Source organism: Haliotis cracherodii, unplaced genomic scaffold (assembly GCF_022045235.1).
Source record: "Haliotis cracherodii isolate W230 unplaced genomic scaffold, xgHalCrac1.p SCAF_1, whole genome shotgun sequence".
In the NCBI taxonomy this organism is placed as follows: domain Eukaryota; kingdom Metazoa; phylum Mollusca; class Gastropoda; order Lepetellida; family Haliotidae; genus Haliotis; species Haliotis cracherodii.
The window spans coordinates 5,286,448-5,298,553 of NW_027266264.1; the positions used below are offsets into that span (position 1 = coordinate 5,286,448).

Genomic DNA, 12,106 nt, shown 5'->3' on the forward strand with positions numbered 1-12,106 from the left:
AGTGAATTGTGCCCTTACCCCAGGGGTAGGCAGTGATGTTGTGCCCTTACCCCCAGGGGCAGACAGTGATGTTGTGCCCTTACCCCCAGGGGCAGACAGTGATGTTGTGCATTTACTCCCAGGGGCAGGCAGTGATGTTGTGCCTTTACCCCCAGGAGCAGGGGCAGGCAGTGATATGCAAATTCAACTTGAAGTACTTGTTTCACCGTTCATATGTCAATTGTGATATACACGATTATAAGAGGGCTTGATGTTCAGACACAGAGTAGGGGATGTCCTCACAACAGAGGCCCTATCAGGTTCCACTCCAGGCGTCCGTTCTACAAAGCTATCGTAGCTACTGTTGCTGTGCTTTATTGCTTGTGGAACGGGGCCCGCCCAGGTCCTTGTACTCCTTGTCCTTACAACAGTGTATTAAGAGGCGTAACAGTGTGTCGCATCTGGTGTCATTGTGTCCCCACCCAGTTTGTTACGTGCTAGTTTGGTGGGCACAGACTTAAATATGTTTGCCAGTTGTGATCCTACTGCTACAGCTGGGATATTGTAGACTGTGGTTCAAACACTCACTCACACACTCCACAACGTATATGAAGCCTCCATTTGAATTATTTCATCATACTTTTCATGAGAACATAAATTACATCATGTGAGATCCATGTTATTACCTCGATCCCAATCACACATATCAATGTTATTACCTTTCTTACAAACACATGCACGATCCATGTTATTACCTTTGATACTGATCACATTAATATCAATGTTATTATCTGCCATACCAACATATGTAATATTAATGTTATTACATTGGATCTCATATACATATTCAGTGACCTTGACTGTAAGCACAACTAATCCTAAAGGTACTACAGACCGTATTGTGTCCACTAGGAGCTGAGGATGTGAAAGTCACCAAGAATCCCTGTGCAACATGGTGCAATGGAAATAATCACAACAGAATATTAAAAACAGTTTATTCCTTTCTGTAAACATGATAAATATATAGTCATAAACAATAGATCAACAAAATGTTTACAGCACATGACAATACTAGCACAAATACGTAGCCTTCCCTCTGGTAAAGCCATGTTGGATGTTCAACAAAAATGATGACTACACGATCCCACTGAAACAAGGCATTGAAACCTCATTTATAAAAATCCATGCTTTGTCATTTTCTCTCTTTCTGTATAATATACATTTGCCACAATATGTAGCTGTAATTTCATGAAAACAATGACACAGCCCAAAGCTGTATAGCAAAAGAATGACCACTAAATCCACTGTCTGACAGTCCACAGCAAATGTACACCTTGCAAAACATTATTCACATCATGTATGGTGGTTATTTGTGCAAAGTTCAAATTGTCATTTTGTAAATTGTCACAAACCTTCAACTTATAGGTTACGATGCATGCTAAGGTGATCTTTGAAGGCCATCAAGCACAAAGCGTCTATGTCTTCTCCTTCCACTTGCTTCAGGATATTATATGAATTTGATGCTTAATGTTTGATGTTTAATTTTCTATCTTTTTCATAGTTATCCATTGGGCTATTGGGCAAGTTGAACACACGCAACAGAAGTGTTAACAAAAACATAGATATTAATTTTCAGAGAAACAAACAAAACGATGTTTACATCTGTGTGTAAACTATATCCTCATGAATTCATAAGCAAAATACAATTTAGTATCGTGATTGGTGGCAGCTACATTCATAAAGGCAAATTTATTCTGCACTGTACATATTCAAGTACCAAGATGTTTGTGTTGAAGAGAATCCTACAGGATACTGTAATGACCCATTATGTTGTAAACGTCCATTACTGCAGGACAGCGAGTATAAACCTATAAAACATGAATCACAATTTTTTGCTGCCAAAACATAACAAACTGGTGGATATCTCTGATCACCGTAATGTCCAGTGACATGATTCACTGATCAAGTTTTAATTCTGTTACCATGGTAACAAACATAATGTCAGCACTCATAAATCTGCCTCCTCTATTTTTTGCGGTCTGTGAGCAAATTGTCCTTTTCCCTGATCATCATGTTTCTGTACTGTTTCTGCTGGTACAACATTTTCTTTCACCGACAGGAGACCACTAAGGGTATCTGCTGTCTCGTTGGAATCCAATGCTGTGTTCATGTCGCTGTCTTCAAGGGCCTTGATTCTGCCTTTCATGGGTTTAATGGCTGGTGTTTTGGTGTTCCAAGGCAGGGAGGGTTTGATGGACACTCCATACGGGTCATCATCGTTCCCATTCAGAGCATCACTGTTGTGTAGGAGACTTCTCGACTTCCCTACAAAGTAACCACTGCATTAACACTTGCATCATCAATATCATACATTTGGAAAATAACTTGACTGATACATGGATATGGTGCTGAGAAATCTAAGATCATAATTGAGATCAATCTGGGATTCCAATATGTGATCAGTGGTATGGCCAAGGGACACAACTCTGCACGGGGAATGGCAGTGTTGCCGATGTTTCAAGCACAAGGAGAGATGTACAAGGTAGGGCTGGGACGAGTCCAAATTTACTACCTGGGTACTGTAGTTTGACCGTAGTCTTGGCAAAATGTATTTAGATACACGTATAAAACAATCTGGTCATGCATATGCAGTGATGTTTACTGCATGAAGTTTTATCTTTTTTTCAAACATATTAAAGTCAGAAGGAATGTGTGCATAGTCAGAAAGAAATGGGTACATTAGTGACCATAGAGTTTTAGATAAGTTTTGTCATTAAACAATATATCACGTGACTAACCACGGGTCCGGGTAGTCCTGGGTGTACCCGGGTCCTGCTGAGTACCCACCCGACCTGAGTACCTGAGTTACCCGTCCCAGCCGAAGTAAAAGGGGTCTTAATTACCACTGGGGTCAGATATAGTCCTGACCACTTGAAATAGAATCATGAAATATCGAGATTATAAATTAACAAAGGACCCGTGAAGATCTGGGGAAGAAAAGGTCTTCAGCAACCCATGCTTGCTGTAAAAGGCGACTAACGGGATCGGGTGGTCAGGCTCGCTGCCTTGGTTGATAATACATGTCATTGTTTCCCAATTGCATGGTGACAATCACTGGATTGTCTGATCCAGACTTAATTATTTACAGACCACCGTCATATAACTGGTATATTGCTGAGTCTGGCATTACACAACAAACAAACAAATAACTAACGAATTTAGCTGCCTGTGTGCTAATACTTATAAAGGCTATAAGGTATTACTTACAGCTATGACAAAAAATGCGATGTGTGTTTTTGAGGAAATATCCATGGAACATGTCAAAATCCGGGTAAAGATCGACAGTAGGGTCACAGAGCATTTATCTTTAGCAGTGCGTGCATCTCGAACAAAGACAGTGGAATTTTAACGATGATATGTGCACATTATTGCTTTCATTTTATGCTTGTAATGTACAGACATCACTGTTGACCAAGTTCACTCACTGAATATATGATTATTTCTTAATACCGGTATATCATTAATGTAAGTAATATTCCTTGTGGGCAGAATGGCTTGATTTCACTTTATATCTATTAGCACAAATACAACTACCTCCACGAAGGACTATAAGTGCCTGCAGGGTGTATTTTGCAACATGCAAATAGATAGGGGTGAAAAAATACAGCAAGGTAACGATACAATACATATCGCGATACGCGTATTAACGTCAAAACACATGGAAACTTCTTGACAATAAATATTTCAGAGCAGGTTCGTAGCGGCTATTTTCAGTAGTGAATGACAACACACTTTGCAATATCTGACCAACAAAAACGCCAAGGGTCATTAAACAAGTAGTAAGTAATTCATTTCAGCCAGTTTAATGTTCTGTATCGATACAAAAAAAATGTATCGTGTATTGTATCGTAACATGAAAACTCCCGATGCACCGTGCACCAATGTATCATTTCACCCCTACAAATAGATGTGATTATAGGGGCTCACCTGGCATAGGCATCTGCTTGAGATCAGAGACGGAGCTGTTCCGGGAGAAGGGGTTGAAGTTAGGTATCACCAGCAGGGCAAAGGACAAGAGCAGGACAGCCAGACAGGTTGTTGTCTGGGCAGGTCGACCTGACTTGGAGGTCACCATCATCTGCAGCTTCTTCAGCTGGGTGAGCAGAGACCTGGATGAGCAACAAACTGCCATGTTAGTCATAGAGTCATGTACTGATCTCTTGAAGCAGAGTCTGGTGGATTGTGCAACATGTACAGTCACTATTAACATGGGACCAAAACATGCATTATTAAGGTACAGCAAACTACGGTTAGGACGAACTCAAAGGGACCTCTTATTTTAGTTCGTTATGACCGTAGTTCGTTATAAGCGTTTCGAATGTTGTATATGATAAAATATACAGCAAATGGCCAGGACCCCAAAACAGTTCGTTATATCTGTCAGTTGGTTATATCTGTCAGTTCGTTATAAGTATATTCGTTATAAACATAGTTTACTGTATCTATTTTATGCTGTGACATTATTCTTCCGTTTTCCCTTCTTCTGATTACAGATACCTTAGTGCCAGGACTTCATTGCAGTACTTCAACAGTACATGATAAGGCCTAGAAGTAATTTTGATTCCAGTGCCCAGGAAATTTAACACGTGAAAACTCCTGTTTAATGATGTCAGTTCCCAATTACATATCCAGGCAATGGATACTCAGTAACCATGGTAACACCTGTAAATTTTAAGATTTGTTTTTAATGTCTACCTACAATATAGCAATGCTTGCAATGAAAAGAGAAAAACATCTTACACATTCTGTTTCTCCAGGGCATTTACTTTCTTGTGAAGGTTCTGGTTCTCAGAAGTGCACAGTTTGACCCGTTGCTCTAAGCCATCAACATACTCCATCTTTCTCTTTCGACTTTCCTTCGCTGACACCTGTTTAAGTCAAAGAATAACTATCAATATGAACATGAGAATGCAGTTTTGAGAGCTTAGCCTCAACTGACATTGACTGACCAAGGTCATCAGATTTTTGTTTGGCCATTCTGTGTGTCAGCTTATGAGACATTGCCATCCTGCACACATGGTTCAAAGATGGTGGTGCCCTAGTTAAACACACAACAATCGCTACCAATTTGAAAATGTATTTAGATAAACGTTTTCCATGCATTTGTGCACAGCTATCTACTGTTTTCGTTCCATATGAATAATGTGAATTCTTCAGTTAAGATCTTGATTTATATGATATCCTAAAATTTGTAATGTTTTAACATGGATTCGTAGTCCATGTTTCTTAAATTCAAAATCAATAGAAACTACAGAGAAATCACAGGCATAAACAGGTCTGACAATAGATCACCTTAATTGCAATATGGCTGCATAATTTGTACAAGTGTAACAAGAATAAGCACAAAAAATGAACAAACTAACACAAACTGCATTCCTTACTGCATGGGAGTGAGTGAGTGTGCTTTTACGCCACTTTTTGCAGTGTTTCAGCAATATCATGGTGGGGGGTCACCAGCAATGGCCTTCACACATTGTACCCATAGGGGTTCAAACTTGGGCCTTCAGCGTTACGAGTGAACGCTGTAACCACAAGGCTACCCCAACCCCTATCTGCATGTGTATCAAAATACACATTGATACATGCCAAAATTTGACATGGACATGCATTACATGAAAACACTGATGCATATGGTAAGCCATTCTCCTTGCCCCTTGGTCATGTCACATTGTGGTCACCGTCATACCTGCACCCACCCTACTGATTTCATAACATGGGGAGTTAAGCTCCTACCTTGTTGCGGATCTTCCTGCGGATGGACTTAAGGGCTCTTTCCTCCTCCTTGGTAAGAGGTAGGTGGGAAGGTAGGGACACGCCTTCCCGGTTCAGCAGGTCCTTCTCCTCCTCGGTCAGCTGCAGGTCAGGGTACTACAACATGCAAAGAGGAACATCAGCTAACACTTCACAGGACATCAAATTTGGAAATATGTCAACAGAGAGTGTAACAGATGGTCATCACTAATTTTCTGGCACAGAAGCACTTCCCTTATTAATCAGTGATAGAAACTAACATTTCTAGTTTTGTAGTCCTTATCATGATAACATATTGCAAAACCAATTTCTAACCTTGTTAATTATATCTATCTTGACCTTATAATTAATCTTATCCTATATCTGCAGAACTTAAAGTATGAATACATGCACAGAATTCAAGAGTAGAACAAAAAACGGGCAAAGTGACTATTACAAAAACACCAACATGTGTATAGTAGGCATATTTATATATTTCATGTTTAAGAAATATGTGCTCCACAGAAAACAACCATGATGAGAAAAGAGAACCTGAAAGATATTATTTTATACAAGTTACTGTCCAAGAATTTTTCACATACACAAAAATAGGAGCTGGCCTGCCTGTTTCCATTTTCATAAATCGTTCCCTGACAACCCATATTTCAGTGGAATAATGGGTGAGTTTGGTTTGACACAGCTATTTCAGTTCTAACCGGCATGTCAGCTTGTTGTTAAGTGATTCAAGCCTTGGGGACATTTACCACTTTGTCAGAACCCATGAACACAGGTGACAAACCTAGAAACATAATCAGGAGGAATCTGGGATTCCAACCCATGATCATTGGTTTCTGGCATCCTAAGGGGGATGCAACTCTGCACAGCCAATTGTGGCACCCAACATAAGCCATAACCCCAGGCATATATTTATAATGACTGTAGTGTGACATGAAGGCTACCTTGGATGAACTTGTGACCTCGGGATTCACATCCTTCACTGTGAAGGGCAGGGACTGAGACTGGCTTGATGACAACTTCAGGATCTGAACGGTTTTCCTGTCTCCGCTGCTGACTGTGATGTAGGAGGTGTTGTTTGTTGATGAAGTGTTATCACTGTCACTGCCAGAATCTGTAATAATGTATAACAATTGTTTATAAATGTACACATCATAAAAACAAGTAACACCTTAAACATAAAAGAGGGATTCTGATAACCTCTATTTTACTAATTTTTAGAATAAAGTTGGTCACAGCATTTTGCAGTTTTTCAATGCCATAACCATGGTAACAACTGATTTAGTCACGGTCAACATGGTCAAAAAGACATCTCCCATCACACAAAGTATTGACCAAACATGCTAAAGACAATATTGTGGAAACTAGATTTGCACATCTATTGTCACTGATATTTTCCCTTTCATCTTATAAGTGTATCTAAAAGATGGAATGTTTCCCACAGAATTTAAACATTGTAAATCTATAAAAGATAACATACCAAAATTCACAGACACTTCTTTGTCATTTGATGCAAGGAGATCAAAATTGTCCAAGAAATTTGCTGAAGCAACACCACTGAAATCCACATTTATATCATGCATGTCCAAGTCCTCCAGCCCAAGAGGGCTTGCATCTGATTGGAACATTGTCTCAGTCCCATAATGTGATTGGCTGACCACCGATTCTGACAGTTTTCCTTCACTTGACACTGTCTCCAGTCCATCTGTTGAACCATGAGGTGAGTCTCCCATTGAATCTAATGACACACCACTGTCACTGTGCTCACTGGGAGATTTGTGAGAGTAATAGTCATGATCTGTGTGCACCTGCTGTGAGGGCTCGCTCTGTGTCTGGATTTGTTCTTTTAGGGTGTCATCTGTCAGCAGGGAATCAAATATGTTGTCTTGCAGGAGGTCAATGTCAAGGTCATTCTGTGAAAATAATACAAACCATGCTTCAGTCAGCGTTATGTCTGCTATATCATGACTGCCATTAAACACTGTATGCAAGTCTAGTCCAGACCCACAAGTTGTTGATAGCGCAAGAAATACAATCAGGGTACAATGACACACAGGTCACTGCTCGAATCCACCTGCCCCTCATATTATATAACTGTCAAAACTTGAATGAGTTACTGGGGGCTGCATGAGACCTGGGTAGACAGGGATAGAAAACAGCTATAGCCTGGACCAGTTTTGTGAATATTTCTAGAATACCATGTGCATGGAGTGGCCAAATTTCACTAATTGGGCTAGTGGACAAGTTTGTAGACTAACATCTAGTTTCTGAAATGAACATATCTTACAGAAAAAAACCAGTTGTTAAATTAGCTCAATAAAAGTAAATAAAAAGGAGCTCAGAGACTCTCTTCATTTTCAGATACTGATATAGCAGTAATCTAGACTGGCCAAACATTATACACTTGCATGGGCTGTATTGGATATATATCTTTATCATATAATATGTAGGTTTCTCGGCAGGATAATGCCAACGGATAAAAACGATATCCGCTGGGGTCATATGCGGATAGAGATGCAAATATCAAAGGTCAAGTAGGGACTACTTTCACTGTTTATAAACAAACATTGGCGCCGCCCTTGTCATTCGACAATCGAGTCAGAATTAACCATCGGGAATCTGGATAAACTACAGAGATAATTGCTATCAATATCAAAAGAACAGTCTATTATACTGAAAATCAGTGTCTAACAGTGACGTAGCGAAGGCATTTTATAACTTTTGGCAACTTTGGAGAAACAATTTGGCGAGGGCACGAGGCCTAGCCAAGCGGGATCAGTAGTCATATCTGTGCTTGTAGACTTCTGCGGCTTGAAACCCCTCTCCACATATTAAAATAGTTGGATTTGGCCAAAATATGTTTGAATTGTTACCTTGTTTTGTTTTGTACATCTGATTGCACTTCTTAACATTATGACAGGACACCCGGACTGTCAACAACAACAGCCGTGACGTCTCGTAGACTAGGTTTAGAGTAGCTTCCCTTTGACAAAGGGCAGTTACTCTAGCGGACAGACCGATGGATTGCCGCGAAAGGCAATTAAAAACAATTGTTGTTTTGCGTATATTTGCTTCGACACTGTATAAGAAACAGATTTCAGTTGGAACTATATTGGCTACTGTCACTGTCCGACTGACACATCACTTACCCTGGCATTCCAGGAAAACTCGCAATGTTTCGGTAATGTTTATGAGAGAGGGAAAGCGATTTTGCAACACAGAATTAAAGAATGACATTATATGATAAAGAGGTTATCATGCTTGTGTGTTTGGGGATGGTAAATATCCTATATCAGGAATAAACACTATGTATTTAGCTCACCAAGGCTCGCTAAATACAATCTTTATTCCTAATGCAGGATATTTACCATCCCCAAACACACTCGCGTGATTACCTCTATGTATCAGGATATCCTGGTAATCTTATCCTGGTACTAGAAATCATGTCAACATGGTGAATATTAGTGCTGGGATGATTCACTGCTACATCATGTTACGTCAAGTTTCGATATGATTATTGTATTATAGCTTGCCATATCTCTACACAATATGTTCCACAGTTCATGTAGTTTTACGTACATAACATGTTGCAGTGAATGTCCACAGCATTTTTCAATGTTTGCTTACATCAATCATGTTTGTTAAATACACATTCTAATACTTCAGTCAGTCTTCTCTATCACTGGGTGAATGGGATTCCATGACAACCTTGCTTGACAATGACAAAACTAAGCTTAAATGTGGTGACCTACATGGCTACTACAAGCAGTGAGTGCTTGTTAAACTGGCCAATCTTCAAACAGACCAAACAAGAACATTTACATGCTGTTGAAGCGACATGAAAGATAAAAGACAACATAGAACAAAATCTATCTATCATAATGCACACATCCATAATACAAACACAGGACTGCATTTGATATAAAATAGCTGATGCAATCGCCAAACATGACTAAATATATCTATATAAATATCATATCCTATCAGTTAAAAATTATACATCCCCATCCCCAATAAACAAACAAAACAACAACACAAAAACAAGTAAATAAGTGTACACACAGACACCATATCCCAAACACCACTGTCCCATCCGTCCATGCTTGTATCCATCATTGACATTGCAGTGAGTCCAGTAAACAAAATCCTATCACTTCCCTGCATCGCTGTCGTAGAATTTCAGTAAACGTTAATATTTACTGGGCTGTTATTTCTTGTCAACCGATAGTAAATCGGGTTATCACTCGTACAAAAACGTTGACAAACACGGACACCATGTGGTATTCGATCAAAATGCTAATGGCTTGTAAAAACAACAGCTGCACAGATGCAATGTGGCGTCGCAGATAATTTAGAACTAAATGATTCATCGTCACTCTGCTCGTTCTTTTGACTGTGTCAGCGGTGTATACGTGTTGCGAAACAACACGACTACAGATGATGAAACATCTAGATCCTAAATACGCAAAACTTGACAGAAATACTGATAAAATGTCGGAAGGAAAAAACACTCACGAAATCTATGGTCTGGACATCCTGCAATTCCTCTTTCAAAACCCCGTCATTCTGATCAAAAAGCATGTCAAGTATTTGGGCAGAAGGGGGCTCCAACGCCATGATTGCGATTTTTGATGGTCAGCGTCAATTATGCCCTGTCAAATGGATATGTCGTGTTCACAGACACGTCACTCTATACTTGCTGTCTGTTATCCGTAATGGCCGTCGAATGTTGTGCAAGTTTTCACTTCCGTGAACTTGTCATGACAACACCGATATTTTAGTGGTATATTCTGTGGTTGTTACAGCTATTGAAAAAAAAAGTATGGAAAAGCCTGACGTCAACTAAAAATCCATCTCGTAAGATATCTTTAAGAAATTCTTCGATGACCACATAGTTCCTTTTGTTGACGTGTTACTAAATTTAGCATTTGCTCAACTCATCGGTTGTATTCTGAACATGGTTTTTCATACACAGCGTTGAACCTTACATACAGCGATGCCTATGAGACCCTGTATGGAGTTTTAGTGCCACAACTTCCGAGTTGACGTGGAACCTGAAACGGAAGTTGTCGAAGGAAACCGAACACATGCGGTAACTGTAGAACGAAACAATTATTGTTCATCTGCAAACTATTATTGCAGGATCACTATTATCATATGCTATTTAACAACAAAGTGTTTTATAAGACGCCGTTACCAGAGACCATTGTCACCATGGATTTTTAAGCGGGAAATATGAATTTCGAAGAGTTAAGTCAGGGAATCTATATATACACTAGGTCCTACTTAATAACGCCGGGGGCGTCCGGAAACCGTCCGGGCAATGCCAGGGAGCGTCCGGGAGAATGATACTAAATAATAAAGTGTATTCTATGTGTTCTTGTATTAATTATAAGAAAAAAACATATAGCTAGAATTTTTTTTTTACATACGCCCCTATTCTTTTTAAATGGTGAATACGATTTAATTTTATTCGAACTGACGTGGTGGCCATGACTTAGTCTTTGAAGGATACAGTGTTAATTGCTTATGGAACAAAAATAATGTACATTTAAAGTGTCATATCATTTATACTATTTCATAAGTAATATTGAAAGACAGAGGTTTTCAAAAGTTCATGCGTGACCCCAGATGGTTCACTGAGTGTAAAACGTCCGGTAGCCTACTATACATAAAGGAGCCTTCCCCCACTCCTACTATAGCATCCTGGCAACGTCGGGGAGTATCTGATGGGAGCGTCCGGGAGAATGATACTAAATAATAAAGTGTATTCTACATAATTGTGTTAACATACGACCCGTGAAGATCCGGGTTAGAGACCAGTGTTGTTGGAGTAGGATGTGATATACGCAACAACATTAATCGACCTGTCTTCAGCAGCCCATGCTTGTCGTGAGAGGCGACTAGTAGGATCGGGTGGTCAGGTTCGCTGACTTGGTTAATTGGATTGTCTGGTCCAGACATGATTATTTACAGACCGCCGTCACATAGCTGAAATATTGCTGAGTGCGGGAAAACAACAACAAACAAATAAACTTAACATACGCCTCGTGAAGATCGTCTTCAGCAACCCATGATTGTCGTAAGAGGCGCCTATGCTTGTCGTAAGAGGCGACTAACAGGATCGGGTGGTCAGGTTCGTTGATTTGGTTGATTTGGATTGTCTGGTCCAGACTCGATTATTTACAGACCGCCGTCATATAGCTGAAATATTGCTGACTGTGGCGTTAAACAACAAACAAACAAACATCTTTTACATTGTCAGTAATTGCTTTTACGCCCGCCTTGTTGGATAAAACACAAAACCTTCATGGCCTATTAA

At 39.7% G+C, this 12,106-nt stretch overlaps 1 protein-coding gene across 2 annotated transcripts; it reads right to left on the reverse strand.

The window, feature by feature from the left end:
- Positions 1 to 957: 957 nt before the first annotated feature.
- Positions 958 to 10,720, reverse strand: LOC139471701 (cyclic AMP-responsive element-binding protein 3-like protein 3-B). 2 transcript variants are annotated; one of them, XM_071254173.1, is made up of 7 exons: positions 10,300 to 10,720; positions 7,265 to 7,697; positions 6,729 to 6,898; positions 5,773 to 5,907; positions 4,780 to 4,907; positions 3,967 to 4,148; positions 958 to 2,304 (listed from the first exon to the last, which is right to left on the reverse strand). In XM_071254173.1, the coding sequence occupies exons 1-7, from the start codon at positions 10,399 to 10,401 to the stop codon at positions 1,988 to 1,990; spliced, it is 1,467 nt and encodes a 488-aa protein (XP_071110274.1). In that variant the 5' UTR covers positions 10,402 to 10,720; the 3' UTR covers positions 958 to 1,987. The 2 variants fall into 2 exon arrangements, with proteins under 2 accessions (XP_071110274.1, XP_071110282.1); XM_071254181.1 differs by lacking the exon at positions 10,300 to 10,720 and adding an exon at positions 9,847 to 10,143.
- Positions 10,721 to 12,106: the final 1,386 nt, after the last annotated feature.